Source organism: Budorcas taxicolor, chromosome 18, assembly GCF_023091745.1.
Source record: "Budorcas taxicolor isolate Tak-1 chromosome 18, Takin1.1, whole genome shotgun sequence".
Taxonomy (NCBI): Eukaryota; Metazoa; Chordata; class Mammalia; order Artiodactyla; family Bovidae; genus Budorcas; species Budorcas taxicolor.
This window is the reverse complement of record NC_068927.1, coordinates 10179622-10206495: the sequence shown is the minus strand read 5'-3', so window position 1 is coordinate 10206495 and position 26874 is coordinate 10179622. Positions and strand designations below refer to the sequence as shown.

Below are 26874 nucleotides of genomic sequence, written 5' to 3'. Positions count from 1 at the left end.
TCCAGTATTCTTGCCTGGAGAATCCCATGGACGGAGGAGCCTCGTGGGCTACAGTCCACAGGATCGCAGAGTCAGACAGGACTGAGCGACTTCACTTTCACTTTCACTTTTGACTATATAGACCTTTGTCGGCAAAGTGATGTCTCTGCTTTTTAACATACTGTCTAGGTTTGTCATAACTTTTCCTCCAAGGATCAAGTGTCTTTTAATTTCATGGCTGCACTCACTGTCCATAGTGATTTTGGAGCCCAAGAAAATAAAGTCTGTCACTATTTTCACTTTTTTTCCTTTTATTTGCCATGAAGTGATGGGACCAGATGCCATGATCTTAGTCTTTTGAATGCTGAGTTTTAAGCTAGCCTTTTCATGCTCTTCTTTCACCTTCATCGAGAGGCTCTTTAGTTCCTCTTTGCTTTCTGCCATTAGGGTGATGTCTTCTGCATATCTGAGGTTATTGACATTTCTCCTGGAAATCTTGATTCCAGCTTGTGCTTCATCCAGCTCAGATTTCCCATGATGTACTTTGCATATAAGTTAAATAAGCAAGGTGACAATATACAGCCTTGATGTATTCCTTTCGCAATTTTTAACCAGTCCGTTGTTCCATGTCTGGTTCTAACTGTTGCTTCTTGTCCTGCATGCAGGTTTCTCAGGAGGCAGGTCAGGTGGTCTGGTATTCCCATTTCCAAGACTGGGCTGTTGTAAATAGTGCTGCTGTGAACATAGGGCCACATGTATCTTTTCAGTTTATAGTTTTGTCTGGGTATATGCCCAGGAGTAGGATTGCTGGATCAAACGGCAACTCTATTATAGTTTTTTGAGAAACTTCCATACTGTTTTCCATAATAGCAGCACCAGTTTATATTCTCACCAAAACTGTTAGAGGTTTCCCTTTACTCTACACCTTCTCCAGCATTTTTTTGTGGAATATTAAACCATGGCCTTACTGACTGCTATGAGGTGTTGCCTCATAGTCACTTTGATTTGCATTTCTCTAAATAACTAGTGATGTTGGGCATCTTTTTGTGTGCCTGTTGGCCACCTATATATCTTCTTTGGAGAAATGTCTATTTAAGTCTTCTGCCTATTTTTCTACTGAGTTGTTTATTTTTGTGTTGTTGAGTTGTGTGAGCTGTTTGTGTATTGTGGAAATTAAGCCCTTGTGGGTCGCATCATTTTCAAATATTTTCTCCTGTTCCATAGATTGTCTTCTCATTTTGTTTGTATTTTTTCTGTGCTGTGAGAAAGCTTGCAAATTTGATTAGGTCCCATTTGTTTATTTTTATTTCTATTGCCTTGGGAGACTGACCTAAGAAAACACTGATATGATTTATATCAGATAATGTTTAGCCTGTGATCTCTTCTAGGTGTTTGATGGTGTTCTAAGCCATTTTGAGTTGATTTTTGTGCAATGTGAAAGGTTGTGTTCCAACTTCACTAATTTACATGCAGCTGTCCAGCTTTCCCAGCACCACTTCCTGAACTGACTTTTTCTCACTTTAAATTTTGCCTCCTTTGTGGAAGATTAATTGACTGTAGTTGTGTGGGGTTTTCTGAGCTTTCTGTTCTGTCCCATCGATTCGTTTGCCTGTTTCCTGTCACTAGGGCGCTGTTCTGATTACTGTAGATCTGTAGTATCGTGTGAAGTCTGGTAGGGTCAGCCCTCCTGCCTTGTTGTTCTTCCTCAGGATTACTTGGGCAATTCCGGCTCTGTTATGGTCCATATAAATATAAGGATTATTTGTTCTAGTTCTGTGAAAAAAGTCATAGGTAATTTGATGGGGATAGCGTTAAATCTATAGATTGATTTGGGTAGTAGTATTGTCATTTTAAAAATATTAATTGTTGCAATCCAAGAGCATGGGATCTTTCCATTTGGGGAACCCTGTAATATCCTTCATTAATGTTTTGTGCTTCTCAGCATATTTGTCTTTCACCTCCTTGGTGAGATTTACTCCTAAGTTTGTGTTTTTGTTTTGATGAGATTTTAAAAAGGATTGTTTACCTTCCCTTTATGATATTTCGTTTTTAGTATAAAGAAACTAATTTCTGTATGTTATTCTTATATTCTACTACCTTGCTGAATTCATTCGTAAGTGCTAGTATTTTTTCCTATGGAATCTTCAGCGTTTTCTATCTATAGTATAATGTTGTCTGCATATTATGACGATTTTACTCTTTTCCTACCGATTTGAATAATTTTTACTTCTTTTCTCTGATTACTATGGGTAGGACTTCCAGTAGTGTGTTGACGAGAAGTGGTGAGAGTGGGCATCCATGTCTTAGTCCAGATTTTAGCCAGAAGGCTTTCAGCTTTTCAAGGTTGAGTCTATTGTATATGGTTCTGTCATAAATAACTTTTCTTGTGTCGAGATATGTTCCCTCTATACCCACTGTTGTAAGGGTTTTATTGTGAATGGATGAATTGTATCAAGTGCTTTTTCTGCGTCTATGGAGAGAATCATAGGCTTTTTCTCTTTGGTTGATGTAGTTTATCACACTGGTTTACATATGTTGAACCATCCTTGTGACCCTGGGATGAATCCAAGTTGGTCATAGTGTATGACTTTTTTTTGACAGGAAAGTAGGGTTTATACAGGTGGGCATGAGTAAGGAGGGGACAGGGCCAAGGCTCTCATGAGTGAGTACAGGGCCCACCATTTGTTCCAAGGGCATGATGAGGGATGGATATGACCTCACCGCCATCTGGGATGAGCTGCTTTTCTGCACCATGTTTTCAAATTCATCCACATTAAACTTAGTAAATCCCCAGTTCTTGGAGATGTGGCTCTTCTGGAGACCAGGGAACTTGAACGTGGCCCCCCGTGGAGGGCCTCAATCCCAGGTACCTTGTTCTGCAGCTTGGTGCAGATGGACATGATGGACTGGGCAATGTGGACCCTGGCCAGTGTGCCCTGGGGCTTTCCAAAGGCACTGTGCACGCCTGTCTGGAGTCTAGACTGGGGACAGCATGCCAGTCACGCATGTCCACTGGAAAGGGCTGTCTCCAAGGCCGCGTAGGGCAGCTGGAGCCGGCCATCAGGCTGCATACCCTACTGAGGCTGCCGTGTGCAGCCATCACACACTGGGCCCCACGGGGAAGAGAGTACAGTCGGCTCCGTCGGCTGCCATGGTTTATGGCCTTTTCTGTGTATTGTTGGATTCAGTTTGCTAATACTTGGTTGAGATTTGTTGGGTCTGTAGTCAACAAAATAACTAGCCTGTAGTTTTCTCTTTTGGTGGAGTCTTTGGTTTTGGTATCAGGGTGATATTGACTTCATAGAACGTCTTTGGGAGTGTTCCTTCCCCTTTAGTCTTTAGGAGGAGTTGGAGAATGATCGGTATAAGTTCTCTGTAACCAGGCCTGCTTTTACATTTGTACCGGGCAGAGCAGCACTTCCAGTGTTTAAAAAAGAAAGGAAACACACAACAGAGTTAACACTGCCCGTCCCTGTCTCGGTCACTGCCTCCCCCACTGACTCAGTCTTTGCCTTGACTCTCAGATGTCCCTTTCAGTCCATTTCTATACTTCTAGCTATCTATCTGTATGTCTGTTACAAGCAACATACAATATTGTTTTGTTTGCAGTTTTTAAGATGTATATAAATGGCATCTCTAATGTGCATTTTTCTGCATTTCACTCTTCTCCTACTGCAGTGTTTAGATGTATCCATGTTGTGTATATGCGCTGAGTTCCATTCTGCGTCACCTTTTTATACTAATCCTTCTCTCAAATATACTACATTTTCCTGTATATCTGCCTAGTAATTTGTGGTTTTCCTTTTTTTTTTCTTTGCTGTTTGTGCTGTTAGCTCCCGTCACTCAAATTATACTTGTGAGATCCATCCATGTTGCTTATAGCTCAGTCATTTGAGGTTGCTGTGTGTGCTCCATTGTATAGACACACAGTTAGCACATACAGGAGAGGGACAGCAGGACCCTTCTGGTTTTGCCTAGTGTGAAACGGCACTACAGTCTTGTACATGTCCTTAGGGGACACAGGGACGCACTGCTAGCAGGCACACTGTCTCGCAGTACCCATAGGGGACTGTCTCCAGGATCTGCCGTGGATACCAAACTCTCAGGACACTTAAGCCTCATAGCCTGCCCTCCGCACTCATGGATTCACCACCTGCTGATTCAGCCAGTGTGGACTCAAACATGGTACACGATCTGAGGTTGGTTGAAGCCATGGATACGGAACTCACAGATTACGGAGGGCCAACTGTATGCAGGAGTAGAATGCTTGCTCATAGGCTATGCACGTGGTAAATAACATCAGTAGTCAAACATCTTTACAATATAATTTGCTTCCAAATTACACAATTAACAGTTGCTCTACATTCTTGCTAAGAACTGATAGTACTGTTAAGACTTCTCAATTTTTGCCACTCTAGTAAGTGTGTTAGTGGTATCTTCTTGTGATCTTAATTTGCATTTTCTCTTACAAATAATGAGTAAGCATCTTTTCATTTGCCTATCAGCCATTTGGATGTACTCTTGTGAGGTGGTTGTTCATGGAATACCTTTTACCCTAAAGGATTATCTTAGTGACTTGGAGGGGTGGAGTCACATTTTCAATGAGATTCTTTGTCAGATAAGTGTACTGGAAATTCTTCTTCCACCCTGTGGCTTGCTTTTCTATTATCCTCACTGTATCTCTTGATGAACAGCAGTCGTGAACTCCAGCAGAGTCTAGTTTCGCTGCCTTCCTTGCCAGGTGAAGCCTTTGGTGTTTTGTTGAAACAACGTTTCCCTACTGTAAGGTTGTGATACTGTTTGATCTTTCACCTCTTGATCTGTAATCTAACTTTGGTTGAAATTTGCTTGTGGCATAAGGTCAGGGTCAGATTTCTGTTGGTCAGATGCCTGTTGGTGATGTTAAAATAAATTTGTTCAACAGATTAAAAAAAAAAAAACTAGGAAAACTGGTTAATACTCAGAGCCAGTGACCATTGTCTTCACTGGACACAATCTGGGTTTCTAGGGATAAGAATCATCTGAACTTCTCACAATGAAAGGTGTAGAATCAGATAATCAAGACCACCAGGTAGCCTAACTGCGTGTTCTTCTTTGTCTTCTCCTTTGAACCAGTTATGACATTCTAATCATTCCATGGTTAATGAAGGGGTTAAATAAAATTTCAGACAGGTGTTCACTTAGTATCTGTATGAGAGTTATGACTTTATCCATTTTTAAAAAGTCATCTTTCAGCAGTTTTAATTCATCCTTTGTGTTTTACTCCTCTCCGTGTCTCTTCTACTGCAGGAGTTTGTCATAGACTCAGGTTTTGGGGCCAGGGTGACTAGTCCAGTCATCAGAGGATGATGATTGGGGTGGGGAGCTCTAGGATGCACAGTGTGGCTTCCTGTGCACAGGACTTGATGACAAGAAAATACAATGATTGACAGTTCTGGCGTGCCCTGGTGCTTAGTTGAGAAATACAGGTGTTCTTACTAGCATCATTGCATGACTAGCACAAAACATTCTTCCAAAGACCAACAAACTGCAGAGTAGTCATGTATTAATTTTAGAAACTTGGGTTTCTACATGGAGTGAGGTTTTGCTTAAAGTAAGAAAGACTAGTAACCGAGGGAAAAAAGAAAGGATAGAAAAACATTATTATTTTTTTAAATGGTAACTGTGTCATCACTGGCAGACCTATATCCTAGTTTATAGAAGAACAAAAAATGTGAATAGTTTTTAACAACAAACAACAAAAAGTGATTCCAGACTGCTAGTAATCTATTGAATGAGACAAATTTTTTTTTTAAATGTGATACAGCCATTTAATTCTCACATTAACAACAGCCAACATTTGTGTGATACAGTCACATGATTCTCTGTGTACACACAAGCACACACTATTTATATAAAAAATAAATTAAGCTTTAATAACAAACACACGTTTACAAAAGTGCAGCTTTTTAAAGCCTATTGAGAAATAAGTATGGACATTTCTGAGACAGGATCACCATGGAACTGGTTCTTCAGAAAGAAAATATTTTGAGAATGAAAAGCCTGACACAAAATCACTGAGTAGTTTTCAAATGCCAGTTTTATAATTTTGCATATTTCTTAATCTAATGATCAGCTTTCTGTTGGTAAGAATATAGCTTTTAGGGTTGTCTCCAAAGAGTTGGATATCACCTATATGGAAAGTTCAGCTACACTTCTAGAAATTAAAAGAACTAGCACCCCCTTTAACTATCCTTCTTAAGTCCAAATAAAACTCACCCTTAGTGGCCCTGGATCAGTCTTCTTAAAATTTTATGCTCAGAGACCTCCTGACTTTGGAAAACTCGTGGGTCCCCTTACACATTTCTACATTGATGTCTAATAATTTCATCCTGAATAGTTGCAAAGGTGCGTGCGGTACATGGTAGATACTGCATCTTCCGGTAAAATATTTCCATTTCCCTTTAAATTTAGCCAAAGGTTCTAAGTGCAATTGGTGATAGACACTATCATCCTTTCAAAAAATTCTACAAACAAGGGAATTTTTAATGGTAGGAAATGCCACTTTTACCTCATTGAATTTATATTTTTATTCTACTTTATAAAATTGTAGCTTAATTATCCTTGGCTTATATATTATTTAGCGGCATATCTGTAACAAAATCACACATCATCCTACCTACACAATCATTTAAAAAGGCTCCACATATTCTAAATTTCTTCTGAACTCAGCTTGTTTAATAAACAGTACACATTTAATAAAGAACTAAACACAGTAAAATTCCACTGGCAATGTAATGAGTCAAAGAAGGCTTCTACTTTGGTTCTTTACTCTCTGTGTAGATTACTAGTATCTTTGGTAGAATGGCAATGGTACACTATCAATTCTATTCTCCGTTTTCAGTTTTACAAATGGAAATGCTAATGATCCTTTTTCACACAGACAACTGAGAACAGAAGGAGTTAAAATACTCAGAAATGTGGGTATTCCTTCAGTTTTGTTGAAAGCAAGGAACTGGAAACCACCAGCACTGGAGGAGGACCTGTTAAGAGGCTTGCACTTTCCAGACACTATACTTTGAAATTGTACCTTGAGTCCTGCTCTATAGTAAGACTGAATGTGGGGAGAAGACCTACTTCCTTCTGTAAGGGGGAAAAAGGGCATTTTCTCATGCTGATGAATCTCTGGATAGAGTGCAACAGGAAGTTGAGGATCTGAAAATTGATCCCCTGAAAAAATGAGTCTGTGACTCCTTAGAAAGCTCTGATAGACTGCTAGGGGTAAGGCTGGCCCAGTTTAAAAACCACTGGCCTTGGCTTAAGTTCAGATCCAACTACATTGTAAAGCATATAAATGATTAGATCATGTCACTGTCTTTAATAGAGAAGCAGGTCCTCAAATGTGTTCCTGTAAGATGTTTCTTGGCAAAAGGGTTCTCAGATCAAACTTAGGAAATGTGATAGTCTAACCCTCTTCAGTGTGCACGTTAGAATAGGCAAGTTTACAGCAGAGAAATTAACTTTCTCCAACCCAAATTTCCCAAACTCAAATGATCTAACCAGCTTCATCTATTTTGCTTTCCATGTAATAGCTAATGTTCACCATTTCCCGTATTCAGTAGAATAAAGACAGTTGTGCACATAGGCAGTCGTGGCCTGACTCCATCAGTGTTGCTGCCGTCTTTCACAGTGTTCCTGTCACTCTTCTGCTTGATCTGAATCGGCTGTGCTCTTTACATGGCTGTGAAAGCACAGTCTCAGCGAGGTATTTATACTCAGGTTACGTGGCTTCCAGGCAGACTCAGGGAAGAGCGGCGATGTCATCTGTGCCCCTCTTTCTCTCTCTGTGCATCCTCATGGAGAGACTCCTAACACCAACATGACCAGATTCATGTGTTACCCAATTATGGGGAGAATGGTGGTACCAAGGCAAATACTCTGTGATGCTGAATCGACATCACTGGAGCACCTGGGAGGAGGAGCCAATTTTTCGGGGCAAGGGTTCTTCTCAGTGCCGCTGAGAATGTCAGCACCCCACCTCAGCTGCTCTGCTCCACTCCACTCTGCGAGGATGTGGCTGGGTGTGGATTCTACAGCACAGCAGCTGAACAGATGCTGAGCCTTCTGACTTCTACGTTGCTACTTCATCATTCCTTTGACAAAGCAGCAGATAAATGCATTTTAAGCGGAAAGGGGATCCAGGTCTTAGCTTTTGAGCTTTTAAATGGAGTGAAGTGGGAAAGTGTTGTGTCCTCTACACACCCCAGGCTGCAAATAGGTAATGCCATCAACACCTGAGCTTGTAGGGAAAGTGATGGAGCCAAAAGCAGCTTGAGCTGAGGCTCCGCCGGCTGCCTGGCCAACAGCTAATAGGACACTGGCCACTATGGCTGCCCTGCAGTGCTCAGCTCAGTGCCTTTTTCATCTGAGCTTTCTTGAAAGGTGCTTTGAACATTTTTACCACCAGGAATATTCGTCCCTCGGTTGCCAATGCCAAATAAACTAGCAGCTTCGACTCGGGAATAACGAAGTTAATGAAGAGCCCCACCTTGGTCAGTCTGCTATCGGGTGTGCCCTCCTGGCTTCATGAGAGAGAAATGCATTTCTTTAGAAGCACGTGGAGCGGTTCCATGAGACCAGGATAATGGCTATTTTTTCCTTAACATTTTAAAGACATGGTCTCCCCTGACTTTACTGCTTACTGTGTGGAAGTTCTCAGTAAATTTGTGTGGAATGGAGGGAGGGGGTCTTCTGATCACACAGAGTGTGGCTGGCTTTAATGGACTCTTCCGCTGACACAGGCACGCTAAGCTCAGGATAAATAAGGGGAGTGGGTTTCTAGGACCCAGTTCCATCCAAGTAAAGCTACCAGGCTGACTGCTAGTTTGTTCCTCCCAGCACAATCACTTTTTCCCCATAGGTAAACCTCTTTTCTCCTAAGTCAGTTCTCAATTCATTCTGTGTGGTGCCTCTACTGACCACCCCCGCCCCCAGCCCACTACTATCCTCACCTTGAAAAAGCCTTCCTAAAGCATCACATGTACAAATCAGTAAATAGCATCCCAGGATGTAGACGAGTATCACCTTGTCCTTGGTGGGTCTGCCCCTTCGGGAGTGGCTGCCCCTGAGATTTTCTGTCGTTCCCTAAAGCTTAGCTCACTGCTCCAGGAAACTGGGACATCCAGGAAGCCCACCCTGTCTCACCCTGTGTGAGCAGTGAGTGAGCCCGCGGCCCCGTGCCTGTGCAGACCAGGGAGTGGACAGGCCAGGGGGGCTAAGAAGCTGGCCAAGCCTTCACGGGGCTCTGCTCTCTGATAGGCCTGTAAGTCAGAGAGCTCCCAGATTGCCACCCTTGACCCCACTCACCCAGCAAGTCCCTGTCCTAATGAACAGCCCACCCCACCCGTCATGTGCGGCTGCAGTCAGGTCCAGCCACCAGTTGCTCTGAGTTCAGGTGCTCTGAGCTGGGGCAGGTCTGGGGCTCCTCTCCGGGCCAGGTGAAGTCCGAGGCCTTCAGTGTGAGATCATTTGCCTTTTAGTTCAGATCTTTTCAGAATCTAATGAGTTAGTTCCTTACAGACCTGGCTCATCTTCTGTAGAAGTCAGTTACCTGGTCTTTAGAGGCCAGAGAAGGAATCCTGCTCACTTTACAGCTCGTGCACAGAAGGTCACTGATCGAGTTTCACTACATTTATTCAGGGAGGTTTGGAACATGAGAGGCCTCATGTGAGCACATTTTGGGGTCCTCTTTAGAGACGGTAAGTTAAGAAAGTGTCCAAGATGAAAAGGTTACCCCAATTCATGCCGATTGGGTCATCTTCAGGTTTGTCATCTTGGTGACAGGCTGGAGGAGTGACGACCTCACATGTGAGCATGTTCCCAGGGTCTGAACAGAGCACGTGCTCCTCCATGCAAACTCACATGCATACACAACATGCTTACACATGGACCCAGCTTCTATGAGTAAAACTTGCTGTTGCTGACTCTCTTCTCTCTTAACCTGAAACAAAACAGATTTCACTGTCATCCATTAGCCTAGGACTTGGAGATACACGGCAGAGTTGGGGAAGTGGACCCCAGGCAAGAAACCTCTACAGATCTGTCTCCTCACTGGTCTTTGTCCTGGGGTCCCTGCTGTTGTGCAGGAGTCAAGATGAAATGAGAACAACATGCAGAAGGCATCTCCATGCTGTGTCCAGGGAGGCCACGGCTGACACTTTCTTGGAGATAGTTTTGGCGGAGCAGGACTCTGGCATACCTGGCCGTCTGTCCTTACGTGTCTGCAGCACAACTCAGAGCACCCCTTGTTGGAAGTGGGAGATTTTGCTTTAATTTAGGACCCTGGATGAGCCCAGGCTTGGGAGGCAAGAAGGGCTCCTTAAACGGTAGGGGTTGTTGCTTATTTTCACTCTTACCTGGGCATGCTCAGGAGGACACTTCAGCTCAGGGAAGGTGCAGATCCTTGAGCTCTTAGTATAAGTAATTGATGGAGCCAAGAGAAGAGGGGGCAGGGCTCAGGCTTTCTCAAGGGGGAGCCTTGCCCTCCGCCCTGGCCCAGGCCTGACCTCACAGTGGCTGCAGGGTGTGACCCACCTGCGGTTGCACTTCTCCTGGTACAGCTGCAGCTGGTTCTCGTTGACATTGAATTCTCTGACCAGGGCATCGCGGTTGGCGCTGCGCAGGTTCTGGTGGGTGTCGTATAGAAAGAGCTGGTTGTTCAGTTCTTCTTGCCGCCTCCGCAGCTGGCGGCAGGAGGAGTACAGCTCCTCTTCGCTCTCCTGGAGAACAGAGGGGACGACAGCCATGGGGGACGTGCCGCCTGGAGGGGAGACTGCAGGGAGCACGGGGCAGACCCGATCGTCTGCTGGGATCTTCCCAGAAGAGCCAGGGCCTATCTTAGTCAAAGCAAAAAATGGTGCTTTTAAAGATCTCCAAATTTGGAAAACTCAGCAGTGGCCACAGGACTGGAAAAGGTCAGTTTTCATTCCAATCCCAAAGAAAGGCAATGCCAAAGAATGCCCAAACTACCACACAATTGCACTCATCTCACATGCTACTAAAGTAATGCTCAAAATTCTCCAAGCCAGGCTTCAGCAATACGTGAACCGTGAACTTCCAGATGTTCAAGCTGGTTTTAGAAAAGGCAGAGGAACCAGAGATCAAATTGCCAACATCTGCTGGATCATGGAAAAAGCAAGAGAGTTCCAGAAAAAACATTTATTTCTGCTTTACTGACTATGCCAAAGCCTTTGACTATGTGGATCACAATAAACTGTGGAAAATTCTGAAAGAGATGGGAATACCAGACCACCTGACCTGCCTTTTGAGAAACCTATATGCAGGTCAGGAAGCAACAGTTAGAACTGGACATGGAACAACAGACTGGTTCCAAATAGGAAAAGGAGTACGTCAAGGCTGTATATTGTCACCCTGCTTACTTAACTTCTATGCAGAGTACATCATGAGAAATGCTGGGCTGGAAGAAGCACAAGCTGGAATCAAGATTGCTGGGAGAAATATCAATAACCTCAGATATGCAGATGACACCACCCTTATGGCAGACAGAGAAGAGGAACTGAAGAACCGCTTGACGAAAGTGAAAGAAGAGAGTGAAAAAGTTGGCTTAAAGCTCAACATTCAGAAAACGAAGATCATGGCATCTGGTCCCATCACTTCATGGGAAATAGATGGGGAAACAGTGGAAACAGTGTCAGACTTTATTCTGGGGGCTCCAAAATCACTGTAGATGGTGTCTACAGCCATGAAATTAAATGACGTTTACTCCTTGGAAGGAAAGTTATGACCAACCTAGATAGCATATTCAAAAGCAGAGACATTACTTTGCCAGCAAAGGTCCGTCTAGTCAAGGCTATGGTTTCTCCAGCGGTCATGTATGGATGTGAAAGTTTGGACTATGAAGAAAGCTGAGCGCCGAAGAATAGATGCTTTTGAACTGTGGTGTTGGAGAAGACTCTTGTGAGTCCCTTGGACTGCAAGGAGATCCAACCAGTCCATCCTAAAGGAGATCAGTCCTGGGTGTTCTTTGGAAGGACTGATGCTGAAGCTGAAACTCCAATACTTTGGCCACCTCATGTGAAGAGTTGATTCATTAGAAAAGACCCTGATGCTGGGAGGGATTGGGGGCAGGAGGAGAAGGGGATGACAGAGGATGAGATGGCTGGATGGCATCACCGACTCGATGGACATGAGTTTGGGTGAACTCCGGGAGTTGGTGATGGACAGTGAGGCCTGCCGTGCTGCAATTCATGGGGTCGCAAAGAGTCGGACATGACTGAGCGACTGGACTGAAGGGATGGCTACTCAGGAGGTCGGCCTAGTGCTGTTCCCACCGATGCAGCAGACCAAGTGAGAGACTCCAGTGCCTCCAAAGCGTGCGTGGATATACACAGATGGGCTTCTGCTGATGCTTATTTCTACAACAAGTGGACTCTGACCATACAGTGGCCTGAAATATTTTTCCCAGGTTAACGACCTAACAGACTGCCGTGGGCATCCCCCCGAGCAAACAGGCAGAACTCTAACTTCGGAGGCGGGGAGAGCGAGGGTGAAAGTTATTCTGGCCACTGGCAAAGGTGCAGTGGAATAAAACGCTGACTGCCTTTGCACAAGGGGTGAAGGTACACGGCCAGTCCCTACTCACTGATGCAGCGCACCGAGTGAGGCACTGAGAAGAGTCAGTGGCGACTGCCTAAGTGTCTACTCTTCCTCAGAGACTCCAGTCTTCCTTCCTGCTAGCCCTAAAGTGGAACAGAGCCAGAGCCACGCTGACGCCGCAACACTCAGCCACAGATGGGCCCCTTCACCTTCTCTCCGCCTGCAGGAAACAGCTTCTTTTGACCTCACAGATGTAATGACTGCCTGATCTGTTGGTCAAAAATTCATCTTTTCTGCTAGTGCTTATATAATCAGAGGCCTTCATCTCTGTTTCTGAATCCCAAAGGATTTACAGATGTTACATAATTTAGTTATTAGCAGTCCATATAAATGTGATATAACAAACATTCAGGAAAGTAAATAAAACATGCATACAGTTTAGTGAGTAACTCTAAAGCAAACAGCGGTGGAGCCACCAGCAAGTCAAAACGTAGAGCGTCATCCACTCTGTGAACCCCTCCCAATCAGGACTCCCTCCTTCCCTCTTAGAATTTTGTGACAATGCTTTCCTGGCTTTCTTTGGAGTCTGAGTTGTTTCCAAAAAGCTTAGTTTTTATATTCTAAGTCGCCGGTTACTTCTGTTTTGCCATATATATATCTTTGTCCCCACTGTGTTTCAATTGCATTCCTTCTTCCTTACTATGGTCATTCTTTTAGCAGAGTTTATTAGTAGTGAATCAAGTCTTTTTTTACCTGAAAATACCTTCCTTTTCCCCTCACTCTCGAATGGCAGCTCCTGGGATGGAGAACACCTAGACCCACAGCATGTCTAAGGCCTTGCAGAGGCATCACCTTAGTCTTGCGGCTGCTGTTGTGTGTCAGCCCTTTGCAGGTAATCTATCTTTTCTACTTTTGGAATTTTCTCCCTGTCCTGATATTCTGACACTTCAGTAGAAAAACACCTATATGTGGGTCTCTATACTGCTGTGTTTATATTGGAGGATGTTTTTCTCTTCAGTGCTAGAAAATTCTCCACCCTGAATATTTCATGTTGGAGCTTCTCATTTTACCCTAATTTTTTTCCCTTTTAATACATTTTTCTTGTCTTGCTGTATTAAAGCAAATTCCCCAAACACAATCTTTACATTTATTATTTCCCTTAACTGTACCCATTCTGGAATTTCCCACTTACTAAGCTTTAAAGATTCCCCCCACCCCAGTTTCAATTTGTATGTTACAGGAATTTCTTTTTCCCCCCAAACTTTAACCTTTTTATTTTGTATTGGGGTATAGGTGATTAATAATGTTACGGTCGTTTCAGGTGAACAGCAAAGGGACTCAGCCGTACATATATTAATACATGCATCCGTTCTCCCCCAAACCCCACTCCCATCCAGGCTGCCACATAACACTGAGCAGAGTTCCCTGTGCTGTGTATACAATAGGCTCCAGGGATTTCTTAATTATTCATTTCATTCCTACATGTTTTTGATTAAGTTTTTTAAATGTATGTATCCACTGGGTTCTCTTTTTTAAAAAGTGTTTGTTTTCACTTATTTTCAGAATCACTGGAGTCAGTTCTCCAGCTTCCATGCTTGCTGGCGGTGTTAGCATTATTGTCCTTGAGTGCTAAGACGTTCCCGGGCAGGTTCACCTGGAATAGCAAGCTCCTCCCTCCCTCAGTCTGCACGCTGCCCTCTGCCCTCTCCCAGGCTGGGAAAGCTTCTGTGTCTTAACGTGTGTTGTATGTAGGTAGCAGTTGCCTCCAGTTCTATTCAGAATGTGCCACTGCCCTGGGAAAAAAGGCTTCCAAGGAATTTTTATGAAGCCAGCACAACAAAACCTGACCCAAAACATCAGTGAATACCAGTGAGAAGGTCCTAAAGAAAATGGTAACACGTGCATCATAGAAGCTCATTCAACAATACGAGCCTACTGTATTTCACCATGAAATTCTTTTCTCCTTCTCTTAAGTAAGCAGACACACCCTTTCTCTGCCCTGCCTCCCTTCTCCACTACGTCTCCATCAGCAGCACAAGCACATCTTCAGAAGCTCTCCTTCACCCACCAGAGCTCCCGACCCACCCCTCGTCACCTCACAGCCGATGTCCTCGAATAAGTCATATGTTCCTCATCAGTGTATCATGTACTCACGTTCTTCATTTTCAGTCTTTACTAGTTATATACACACAGGGTTTAAAGAGCCACTAAGAGCTACTAGGATTATTACCAAGAAAACCCCAGCTGACTCCTGGGCACCACCCCCTGCCCCTTGACCCCTGCTCCCCAAGGTCAGCAGTTGTTTTTTGGTGATTAACTCCACAGTTCTAACAGAAACAAAAACAACACGCTTACACTGCAAGGTCTTGGTTCTCCAGGTTTTAGGGATTATCTTCAGAGAGAATGATTTAGCTATTTTCTGCACACATTCTCTTATCTTCCCCCATGGAGATAAATCCATTTAGGTTTTATCAATTTATGTTTACACTGCAGTTTTATTATTATTCCCACTTTGAACCCTTCCATCTTTTTACCCCTTGTTTTAGATAGAGTGTGTGTGTGTGTGTGTGTGAATTTAGAGTTTAAAAATCCTTGAAAACTTATTAATAAGTTATTAATGTTATTAATAAGTTCTATCTGACCTGTGACAAAACCTTCATGGAATTCTCTATCTCTAGTTTTCTTTTCTGTTTGTTCCCCCCTACCACCACCAATGCTTTTACCTCTTCATTTTTTTATGTTGACACTATAAACGTACAGAAAAGTTGCAGGAAGAACTCGTTCCGTACCCTGGACCACACAGGGTCCCCAGGGTTACCATCCTGCACAACCAGAGTACACTGGTGGGAACTAAGAAATCGGCATTGGAGCATGCTAGTCACTGAAGCACAGGGCCTCTGTGGTTCTCACCGGCTCTCCCACGCATGGCCTTTTTCTGGTCCACGGTCCAGTCCAGGCCCCACAGCACACGCCATTGCGGTGGCTCCCAGTCCTCCCGGCTCTGACTTTTCCCCAGGGCCCCATCCACCTTCCACTGTCCATGACCTTGACCCTTTGGAAGACTGCCGGTCACTCGCTTTGTAGAACATCCTGCATTTCAAGGGTTTGCCTGCATTTTTCTCGTGATTTGAGCTTCTGCAGCTTTGGCCCGAATGGCGCAGAAGTGAGGTGCCTTCTCGGGAGGTATGTGATGTCACACATTACTGGTGGTGACACTGATCATTTTTGGTTAGCATGGTACCTGCTGGGTTCATCCACTATACAGCCTGTTTTTCTTTCCAAATAAATTTCTTAGTTCAAGGCACTTTACATAAAGTTCCTCTCAAAGTTGAACTTTAGCATCCGCTGATAGATCTGGACAATTGTGGTCCCATAGTGATTTTCTATTTCCCTCATCTTGCACGAACTTTTTTTCAGTGTTTATTTTTTTAATTCTTAATGGAAGTATAGTTGATTTACAATGTTCATTTCTTCTGTATAGCAAGAGACTCAGTTATATATGCATTCTTTTCAGTATTCTTTTCCAGTATGGTTTATCCCAGGATATTGAATTGAGTTCCCTTTGCTGTACAGCAGGACCTTGCTGTTTATCCATCCTGCATGTAATAATTTGCATCTACTACCCCAGACTCCCAGTCCATCCCTCCTTTGCACCTTGGCAACCACAAGTCTGTTCTTTTTCTGTTTCTTAGGATCACTTATGCCATATTTTAGATTCCACATATAAGTGATATCGTGTGGTATTTGTCTCTTTCTGATTGACTTCATTTAGTGTGCTAATCTCCAGGTCTATCCATGTTGCTACAAATGGCATTATTTCATTTTTTTATGGCTGAGTCATTGGAAAGACTGATGCTGAAGCTGAAACTCCAATACTTTGGCCACCTGATGCAAAAACGTGACTCGCTGGAAAAGGCCCTGATGCTGGGAAAGATTGAAGGCAGGAGGAGAAGGGGACAAGAGAGGATGAGATGGTTGGATGGCATCACCAACTCAATGGACATGAGTTTGAGCAAGCACCGGGAGTTGGTGATGGGCAGGGAGCCCTGGTGTGCTGCAGTCCATGGGTCACTAAGAGTCAGATACGACTGAGCGACTGAAATGAACTGAATATTCTGCTGCGTGTGTGTGTGTGTGTGTGTGTGTGTGTGTGTGTGTGTGTGTGTGTACACTACATCTTCTTTATCCATCTGTCCATGGACATTTCATTCGCTTCCATGTCTTAACTATTGTAAATAGTGCTGCTATATGATAAGGGTGAATGCATCTTTTTGAATTAGAGTTTTGTCTGGATACATGGCTAGGAGTGGGATTGCAGGATCATATGGTAACTATTTTTAAAGTTCTTGAGGAACCTCCATACTGTTCTCTATAGTTGCTGCACCAGTTTACATGCCCACCAACAATATAGGAGGGTTTCCTTTCCTTCACATCCTCTCCAGCATTTACTATTTGTAGACTTTCTGATGCTGGCCATTCTGACTGGCGCAATTTGCATCTTTGTGGTTTTGATTTGCATTTCTCTAATTAGTGACGTTGAGCATCTTTTCATGTGTCTTGGTCATGTGTATGTCTTCCCTGGAGAAATATCTATTTAGATCTTCTGCCCATTTTTTGGTTGGGTGCTTGCTTTTATTTTTAGCTGTATGTCTCATTATGAAGCACTCCCACGTCCATAGGTTACAGTCCAGCATCATTATTTCACTACTCAAATTGCTCCAGCTTTGGCCTTTGAGGGATTTTGATGTGTCACCGTCCTTTCTTGATCTCTTCTCAACCCACTGAAATTTCAGTATAATCCAGGCTCACAGTTTATCTGTCCCAGCTTTCAGAGTAACTATTTGTCTATGGAACTCTGATTTCTTCTACTGGAGAATGACATTTAGAAAGGAAGATGTGGGTGCTTGGATGTGCTTGTTGCTACTGGGGTCTCAGCTGTTCTAGAGTTTGGGTACGTATGCACATACATATAGTTACTAATGCAAATGTGTTCATTTCTCTATACCTGTGTGTGTGTATTTTGAGTTTATACTGATACTGCTGATTTCCATCAAACAAACATTAATTTTGGAAGGGTTGGTATATATTTCTGCTTATCAGGTCGGTTTATGTCTTCCAGTAAGATTTCATGGTTTTCCACCATAGGCCCTATACTTTTCTTATTTAAATTCCATCTACCATGTTACAGTCTTTGTCAGTATCATGAGTGACATTTCCCATCTGTCCCTACCTCCCATCCCATTTTTCCAACTGTTATTTCTAGAATACAGTGACTTAATAAATACACAACAAATAAACAAGTCTCCTTAAAATTGGGGTCCTTTTTTAAAACTATATAGCCATAGTTTGTGAGCAGAAAATTTTATCTCTTCACCACACTTTATATTGTTTCTTTTAATTGGTTACATTTGTTGTATCTAAAGGTATTATTTTGCTCTCTCTGTTGCTATCTATGCTAGTGATAAACCATCCTTACATTATCATCCTTGCATTCTTTACTTGTAATATATTATTCTTCCAGTAAATAGTTGGAAACTACTTACTAATTTTCTTAGAATTTTAGTCTGTATTCATAACTGACATTGATCTATGGGTGGAGGAGGAAGCATACTATTTCCAGTTTTGATGTGAAAGTTCTACAACTTCAAGACAAGCTAACGGCAGCACTTCTGGTTTTCTGTTGACTTCAGCAGATTAAAATTGGAATTGTGTTATTTAAACCCAGATTGAATACAGCTCTAACACCATCTACTACCTGATAGGTGCTTTATTACCCTTCAGGCGTTTTCGATAGGACTTAGTAGCCAAGGTCTCTACTGCTTCCTGACACAATTTTAGCCCATTCTTCAAGGCAGTCACCCATTTGCCCTAGGTTTTCAAACTTACTTATCTTACTCTTTGGGGCTCCGTCTCCTTTTCAATATTTACTGCTGTATGTTTTTGCCCTTACTTTCTTCCTTTTTATTAAGCAGGTGAAGGGTTTATTTAATTGATCTTTTCAATGAATCAGCATTTGTTTCATTCAGTTGACTTATCTTTACTCTTTTTTTCTTTTAAATAAATATTCAGTCTCTATGCAGTTTCAAGGCAAGGACTTTCCTAAATATACTTATGGCATAAAATGTTTTTACTACTTTTGGGTAATCTACTTAATTTACTTCATCTCAGAATTCCTTATTTTCAAATAGGGAATATTTTGACCCTCTTATTTCCATCTTATTATCTTTCCAACTTTATCAGGTTATAATTTATTCAGGTTTTGTGACCAAGAACTCAATCAAGTTTGAGAAGCAGAAGAAAACAATGTACATTACCCACATGTAGGACCTAAGTGTGTCTCTCCTAAATCTAACTTGTTAGTCATTAGTTTGATCATCTGTCCTTGGTGATTTTTTTTTATATACCAGACATCCAAATTCTGAAAGATGTTTTCAGTCAGGTAAACGTTTTTATTGTAGGAGCTTTCGTTTTCTATGTTTAACACAGTAATGATGGTTTCTAATTAAACATCTATGACTTTTGCATCCTTTTTGTAAACATTCTGTCCTTATATATTGTCCCTCTTAATGCTCTTTAGCACTTTCTCCCTTAAATTCTACTTGGCATTAACTTTTTCTTCACAGTTTTTCCCAGTAACTCTTCATTCTTGTTTGTTTGGGGTTTTTTAGGGGGGCGGGGGGAGGGTAACCTTTTTTTAGACTTACTTCTTTTAAACATCGCACTGCTCCATTTCTTTGCTTCTTCTCTAATAGAATCCAGGCCATTCACCTAATCAAAGATGTTATATCCATTCCATTTTAATTATTATATTTTTCTTTAATTTATTTCATCCTTTTGTATAATTTTTACTCTCTTGGTCAAGTTTCTATTTTTTTTTTTTTTTCCTCCTTTGCTTTTCAATGCTTATAATGGTTGCTTTCTGTTTCTTAATATTTCCTTTGTACATCACAATATCAGAATTAACTGTCCCTGGCCAGGATGCTTTCTCTGCCTACTGACCTCACAGGCATAAATGCTAAAACCTTTTAGGATGGCTGTATTTTAATTTCTGGGTGTTGCTGATACATTTGATTATTTTCAGTTCTAGGATATCATGAAATCAAGCTCTCTCTTGAGTGGGACGCACACTGTGTCTGAAACGTCGCATGTCCACAGATCTGTCTCTGTTGCCTTGATGTGTCCAGAGTGTAGCACCCCCTGCTCATCCTCTAGGAGTGTGCACCCCGTTAGCACTTTTCCAGGGGGTACCTGTGAATCCACACATCTGCTCCAGCTGAGCCTCAGCGGCAAGCACAGATCCTGGTCTTTCCAACCAGGCCACCCACCCCTGTACCTTTGCTCCAGCCAGCCCAGTCCACCCGGGGATCCATCCTAAAAGGTCCCGGGGTGGCCAGTTTTCTCAAGCACACCCTCCAGCTATGGCCACCTTGCCCATCGATGAGGATTAGGGTGACTGTTCAAGGTTCCACACTGTCTCATGCCCATGCTTCCGAATCTCACACGTTTAGCTCACTTGAGTGAAAGAGGCCCTTTTCAATCAACAGCAGGATTGGAGATCATACAACTGAAAAGAAACTATTCCAGAGAACAAGTTGACATGGATCCAAAAATATATGGTCTTTTCCCCACCCACGCCCCCCGCCCCCCGCCCCCCGCCCCGAGCTGTTATTCCATTACAAAGAGCTAGCCTCAGGAAATAATTTTTAATCAATGATATATGAAGATCTTCATTATTTATAAAGTAAAAAAGAAAAGTACAAAACAATGTACCTGTCCATCAGTGGGAGAAAGGCTAAGTGAATTAAGGACTTCTACCCGATGAAATAGGGATTTAATGGCTTTGACAATCATAGTAACATGGAAAATTTATTAGCATCATTTGTGAAGTGGAAGAAGGGCACATATTCATACATATTATATGAATCCAACTATGAAAATATCATGTGCAAAAAAATGGCCAGGCAAAGGAAGGACACCAGAATGCCAACAGTACTGATGTGCAGGTGGTTTGCGGCTTTCCCAACATCCCCCTTTCTTCCTTTCCCTACTTGTCAAATTAAACATCAGAGGTAATAAAATGGTGTTAGAAATACTTTTTGTAAACCATGCATACAGCTAACAGAGTAACAGAACTGATACGTGATTGTGACATTTAAATGGCTTCTTCAGAAAGGGCTCAATGTGCTCACTGACAGTTTTCTGGGGCTTTAAACTCTTTACCTCAGCCAATGTTTCATGAGTAAACTCCATCTCAGCTCTGCTGGATCAATCATTTGCTCAGACAAAGCTTTTTAGACCTTGGGCACCCAGAACACCCTGATCTCCCAAACACACCCCCCGTCACAGTGTGGGCAGAGATACCCAATGGTGCCTGTGAGTGCCTTACAACCAGGTGACATATGGAGTTAAAAGCTCGGGAACCCGCAGCAGCAATGAAACCCGCACCTTCTCAGACAGCTTTTCCCTGGGAACCCCACGCAATGCCCCTTCTCCCTGCTGCTCCCTTCTCAGGGACCTCCCCAACAGAAGCTTCCCTCACCAAGGGTCAAACCTGAATACACACATTTTCTTTTAAATATACTAATTTTACCTGCTGCCAGCGATGCCTATCATTTAAATTCTTTACAATGCTTCCAGATTGTTTATGACAGCTTTGCAAAGCAGGGTGCACACAAATGCTCAACAAGGACCACCAGGAAAGGGAGGACTTGAAAACTTTCCTGTCCAAGCACTTCTACCACTCAGAATCATGAAAGGTGATTTTTTTTTTTTTTGATCCATAGTTTAAGGCTCAAGTGAAAACTATAATTTTCATATAAACAGTGCTTTGACAGAGTCTAAAACACTAACACTTAAAATTTGTTTCAAAACAGAAAACCTTCCATTATCCATCCCTTTATCCTTTTCAGACAATTTCATCATCATGAGCTTATTTTATACCAACACACTGTCACTGAGGTTCTCTGGCCCTTACCTACTGTGCTTTGTATTTGTCATCCTCTTCCGTCTTGATACTTCTAAAATGCTTTGAAGTGAAAAATTCTCAAGGTTGTAAAAACTGAACAGAAGGCAAACAGGTATGCAGAAAGCCTGGCATTCTCTCTGAGGTTTTGCCATGTGGGTGACGGCTCTGGCTGTTCACAGGCACCCCGTCCCTGCCATCTCCCTCCCCACTGGATGTGCTCAGCTCGCCAGGCACACCTGGGAGACCGCCGAAATAAAGCGAGTCACACAAATTTTCTGGTTTCCTGGTACATAGAAGAGTCACCTTCCCACCATACTATATAGCCTATTAATTATGTCTTTAAAAAATATATACTTACCTTCACTGAAAAGACTATACTGCTAAAAAAAAAATGCTAACCATCATCTGAACAAGACATAGCATCAGTAGTTAACAGCCAAGATCACTGATCACCATAACAAATATAATAGTAAAGGAAAAATATGAAATAAGAGAATTATCAAAATGTGACCCAGACACAGAGAGCAAATGCTGTTGGAAAAATGGTGCCAACAGACTTGTCACAACCCTGCAATTTGTTTAAAAACAAAAAATGAAAGTGTGATAAAATGAGGCATGCAGCACTGACCAGGCTTATCCCAGGAGAACTGGGGTGACCGCGGACTCACCTGGCCCATGCTGAGGTTTGTGGGAAGGGGATGGAAGGATCCTGGGAGACTGTGGTGGCCACACGTGGGCCCTTGTGGGTTTCATTCTATAGGAGTGGCCGTCGGGAAAATTCTGAGGCTCCAGAATCACCTGGCACGCGTGTACGTGCTCAGTCACTCAGGCGTGTCCGCTCTCTGTGACCCCAGGGACTGTAGCCCACCAGGCTCCTCTCGCCATGAGACTCTCCAGGCAAGAGTACTGGAGTGGGGTGCCATGCCCTCCTCCAGGGGATCTTCCCGACCCAAGGATCGAACCCACATCTCCTGCACTGCAGGCGGGTTCTTTACCGCTGAGCTACCAGGGAAGCCCCCAGAATGACAACACACACCATAATCAAACTCAAAACCTGAACTACCCACCTCTCGGTGTTGCGTTCGTAACCTTTTGTCCGACCAACCTTATCTCATCCTCTTTCATAGTTCAAATTGGCCAAGGCCTTTCCACCAAGCCAACCCAAACTGGCTCATCAGCATAGACTGTGCATCTTCAAGGCCTCGACAAACCAAAAGAACCAAGAAGGCAGGCTCCACCAAGAGCAGAAAGAACCACAAGAGGAGTGCCGCTCCCTATGGGAAGTTGACGTCTGTGAATTTCCTTCCTCAGGACAAGCCATAAAAAGACTCAATGGGACGCTTGCAGAAGGAACTACCAGAGTACCAGGTGGAGGAAAACACACCAGAAGGGCAAGTTTACCCAGAAGAGCATCGTCTTGCCCAGCTCCGGCTGAAATGAAAGCACGGAACTTCCAAAGAGCTTTCCTCTTTCCAACGACACAACCCTATTCACAAACCCGTCCGGCATCCTGCAAGAAGACAGGCTGCTGGAAGGAAAACCCGAGGACCTCGGAGGAAATCTGTAGCTAAAGGAATCCTCCTTTTACGGCGTGGCGCATTTGGCTAGGTAATTCTCACATGTGTTCAAAGTCCTTCAGCCACACTCAGTGGTTGTCCCCACCTCACCCCCGCCGCAGACGTGGCTCTGCGAGCCCCCACTGGTGTTTCTCCACTCACCAGGACTGGCCGCATCTCACAGAAAACCAGGAGGGACGCCAGCTCAATGTCTTCACTGTAGCCGTTCTTCAGAGGCACAGATCTAAATCCTGCAGGCCGAAAAAACAAACCAGTTCACATCAGATCTCTGCTCTTCCTGCAGTACCCAGGGATCACGTGCCCAGTGCATGGAGCAGAGAGGTCAGGGCCCCGTGCTGCGGGGCTGACTTCCTTTCTGGAAGCCAGAGGTTCCCCCCACCCCCCACCTGATGGTTGGGGAGCAGGGTTGCAGAACACAGCCTTGACTGCCAGGTCCAGCTGGAGAAATGAAGTTAAAAATGCCTGCCCCCTAGAAATGCAGATGACTCGGAAGAATCAAAGCCCACAGAGCACTGCACACTGAATTCAGACCCTCTACAGCTGTGGTTTCAGTCCCTTAAATATTCTTGAGCCCAAAAGACACAAAGGAGTAATGAATCCCCACGTCCATCTTCTTCACTCAGCCATGTACAAGGCTTGGGACGAGCGAGTGTTTTTAAAGATTTCCAGTGGGAGGAAATCTTTCCATCCCTTGGCAGTTTGCCCTGTTGATCATCCTCCCCTAAAAGCCATTCCCTATTTGTAGTGAGGACCTGTGTCTGCCGGTCATTTAAATGTTTCTTTTTATTGAGGGAGAGGGTTAAGATGGGGCTGCATTCCCCACACCCCTCCGCAGTGAGTAATGTTTAAGGCAACACATCTTAAAGGTTGGTTGTTTGGCTTGTTTTGATATAGTAGAACTGAATAGACAGCAGAAATTAACGTCTCATTCCCACCCACTCATACCTCTTATTACAGGAGGAACCATTGTTAACGGCTTTCCAAAATCATCTATGCAGTGTGTGTTTCCCTTAAAATCACAGAGAATAGTACCCTAACCAGCCATTCTGAATCTTACAGGTTCCACTGAACACTCTATCTTAGGGATTCACTATGTAGCCCTAGCTTGACTTGAAAGCTTTCTCTTAAATGGAAACATAGTTGACGTACAATATGATATTAGTTTCAAGCGTACTGCATAGTGATTTGACATCTGCATGTACTATGAAATGATTATCGCAGTAACTCCAGTAACCATCTGTCCCGAAGTAAGGACAGTATTACCACATTCCTTATGCTGTTACACAGTACATCCCTGTGGCTTATTAGTAAGTAGAGATTTGTGCCTTGAGAGCTTTATATTTGCCTTGTATCTACTGATTTTCTGGGACAAGCGACGCACAAAGTGCCTTCTGCCAGTCAGGTTTTGGCTTATTTGGTGATTATCTTTCTATCTCTTAGAGAATCTTTTAGTCTGTTAGTTGATTTATCATCTTTAAATAGTATCTATTGACTCTCTCTGCGTGCCACTTATGTTGAAGACACTGGCATGCTTACATAACTTGATAGCATCTCTCCCTTTCCCTTCCCCAATTGGATAAACTGTACTATTATTTCTATGTTGACGTAGTATGTAATATTAGCATTCCATTTTGTAACCATAATTCTCCCACAGAGAGGCTTAGTTTTCCTGATATTCAGCAAAAGCCAAAAAAATACAATAAGGAACGCTTGAACACCCACGACCTAAATCTTACATTAACCTTTCACTTTTGCTTATCCAACCACTACTCTATCGGGTGATATTTACTTCCTATTTCAAAGAAAGATGAAGACATCTACACAGTTCTTTGTCAGCATGAATCTCATGAACAAGAATTCCGTATTTGTTCAGTGTCCTTTTTGTGACGTAAAACTTATACACAATGATTTTTTTTCAATGTCCAACGCTCACCACCTCCTTACTGAACTGACCTTTTTCCATTAGATATTCTGGCTGGCTAAAATTGTCTTTTGAGATCTTCAGTACAAGCTCATGGGAACATATAATCCCTGGACTGTGCCTGTTTGAACATATCCATCCTTTGATTTTACACTTGAGTGGGCACAAAACTCTCAGGTCACACCCTTCTCGTTGAAGGATTCTGGGGGACCCTGCTCTCCTTGAATTCCACTGTAGAGAAGTTTTCTGAACTGTTTTCCCCCTTATACGTGTTGGGAATTATACTAAGATGTGCATCACCTCTGGGTCTTGTTAAGATGCAGATGCTGACTCCAGAGGCCTGGGACAGGGCCGAGGTTCCGCACCTCTATGGAGCTGGTCTCTGTGGAAGCTGTTGGTGTAGGTGTTGATCGACTGCCAGAACGCACGGCAGGGCCGAGTGCCCTGCCCACGCACGCAGAGCAGAGCGGGCCCGCCCAGTGCCCAGTGCGGGCCTCCCAGTTTGGGGCAGTCAGCTCTGCCCCCTCCCTCGGAGGGACAACTCCAGGTCCACAGACATCCTGCCACCGCCCAAGTCGCGTTACCTGCAGCCCTTCAAGTGGACGGGGCTGAAGGGTGCTGGCCAGTTTCACTAGAAACTGATGCCACTGTTCTTCTGATTGACACAAGCAAGACCCAAGTGGAAAGGGAAACGGAGACACCGCTTGAAGCAGCGTCAGTGTGGCTGGTCAGGCGTCGCGGCGGCCCGAGGGTGGCAGGCAGAGTAAGAATAACATGGGGTTTGAAGTCAAGACATTCCCGGGTCTGAATCCCAGGCTCTGGTCGGTCAGGTGTGTGACCCCTGAGCTGGTTAATTAACATCTCTCGGCCCCAGAGTGCTTATATTTAAAAAGCGGAAATGATAAAACTCCTTTCACAGGACTGCTGCGAGGATTAAAAGAGATAGAGTTTTGAGGCACCGAGCACAATAAATGCTGTTTTCCCTCTTTGCTGAGCTCCAGCTGGCTTAAAGGCTTAAGTGCATCCCTGGTAACAACAGGCAGGGTTTATTTTCGAGTTCAGAAGGCCCCTGAAGCCTTATGCACAAAGGTATTGTTATTCTGTGGCATGCCCTCCATGAATATGGATGTCCCAGGCAGGAGGGAGAGAGAAGGTCTTCCTGGGAGCATCTCACAGCCGGTCACATTCTGTATCATCCTTGAGATGTTCTTTGTGTTCTGAATGCCCCCAAGCTCAGTCACAGCGTTTTGGAGAGAAGTCCACACAGTTAAGGCGGCAGCTCTCTCTAAGTCCTGGAGGGGCTCCAGGGCTCCGTCAGGACCCCGTCTGGAGGGGGACACGGCAGAGCCCCTGCACCGTGCGGGATGCGTCTGGGGGTTGCTGTGTCCAGAAGGGGAGGGCACAGCTACCACAAAGAAATCCATCACCACCTGATGCAAAGAAGTGACTCATTTGAAAAGACCCTGATGCTGGGAAAGATTGAAGGCAGGAGGAGAAGAGGATGACAGAGGATGAGATGGTTGGATGGCATCACCGACTCAATGGACACGAGTTTGAGTAAACCACAGGAGCTGGTGATGGACAGGGAGGCCTGGTGTGCTGCAGTCCCTGGGGTTGCAAAGAGTCGGACATGAACTGGAAACCCCTACAATGTAGATTTTGTGTTTGTTTGTTTGGCAGCTCTGCATTGCACGTGTGATCTTAGTTCCCTGAACAGGGATCAAACCCATGCCCCCTGCAGTGGAAGCATGGAATCCTCACCACTGGGCCACCAGGGAGTGCCCCTTACAAGGTTCTTGTCTATTTACCCTGATACTCTTATAATTTTTGATTTACGA

The 26874-nt window shown here is 43.8% G+C and overlaps 1 protein-coding gene and 1 non-coding gene across 2 annotated transcripts in view; both read right to left on the bottom strand.

Moving 5' to 3' along the window:
* Positions 1-2999: 2999 nt before the first annotated feature.
* LOC128064275 (small nucleolar RNA SNORA70) lies at positions 3000-3131 on the bottom strand. Its single transcript, XR_008200990.1, has one exon. It is a non-coding gene; the product is annotated as a small nucleolar RNA SNORA70 (small nucleolar RNA).
* Positions 3132-9915: 6784 nt separating this feature from the next.
* Positions 9916-26874, bottom strand: part of PLCG2 (phospholipase C gamma 2) — a 150146-nt gene continuing 133187 nt past the window's right edge. The window contains exons 30-32 of the mRNA XM_052655699.1: positions 23257-23345; positions 10552-10736; positions 9916-9958 (exon numbers count right to left, since the gene is read on the bottom strand). Coding sequence (XP_052511659.1) covers positions 9916-9958; positions 10552-10736; positions 23257-23345 — 317 coding nt within the window. The remainder of the gene's footprint in view (positions 9959-10551; positions 10737-23256; positions 23346-26874) is intronic.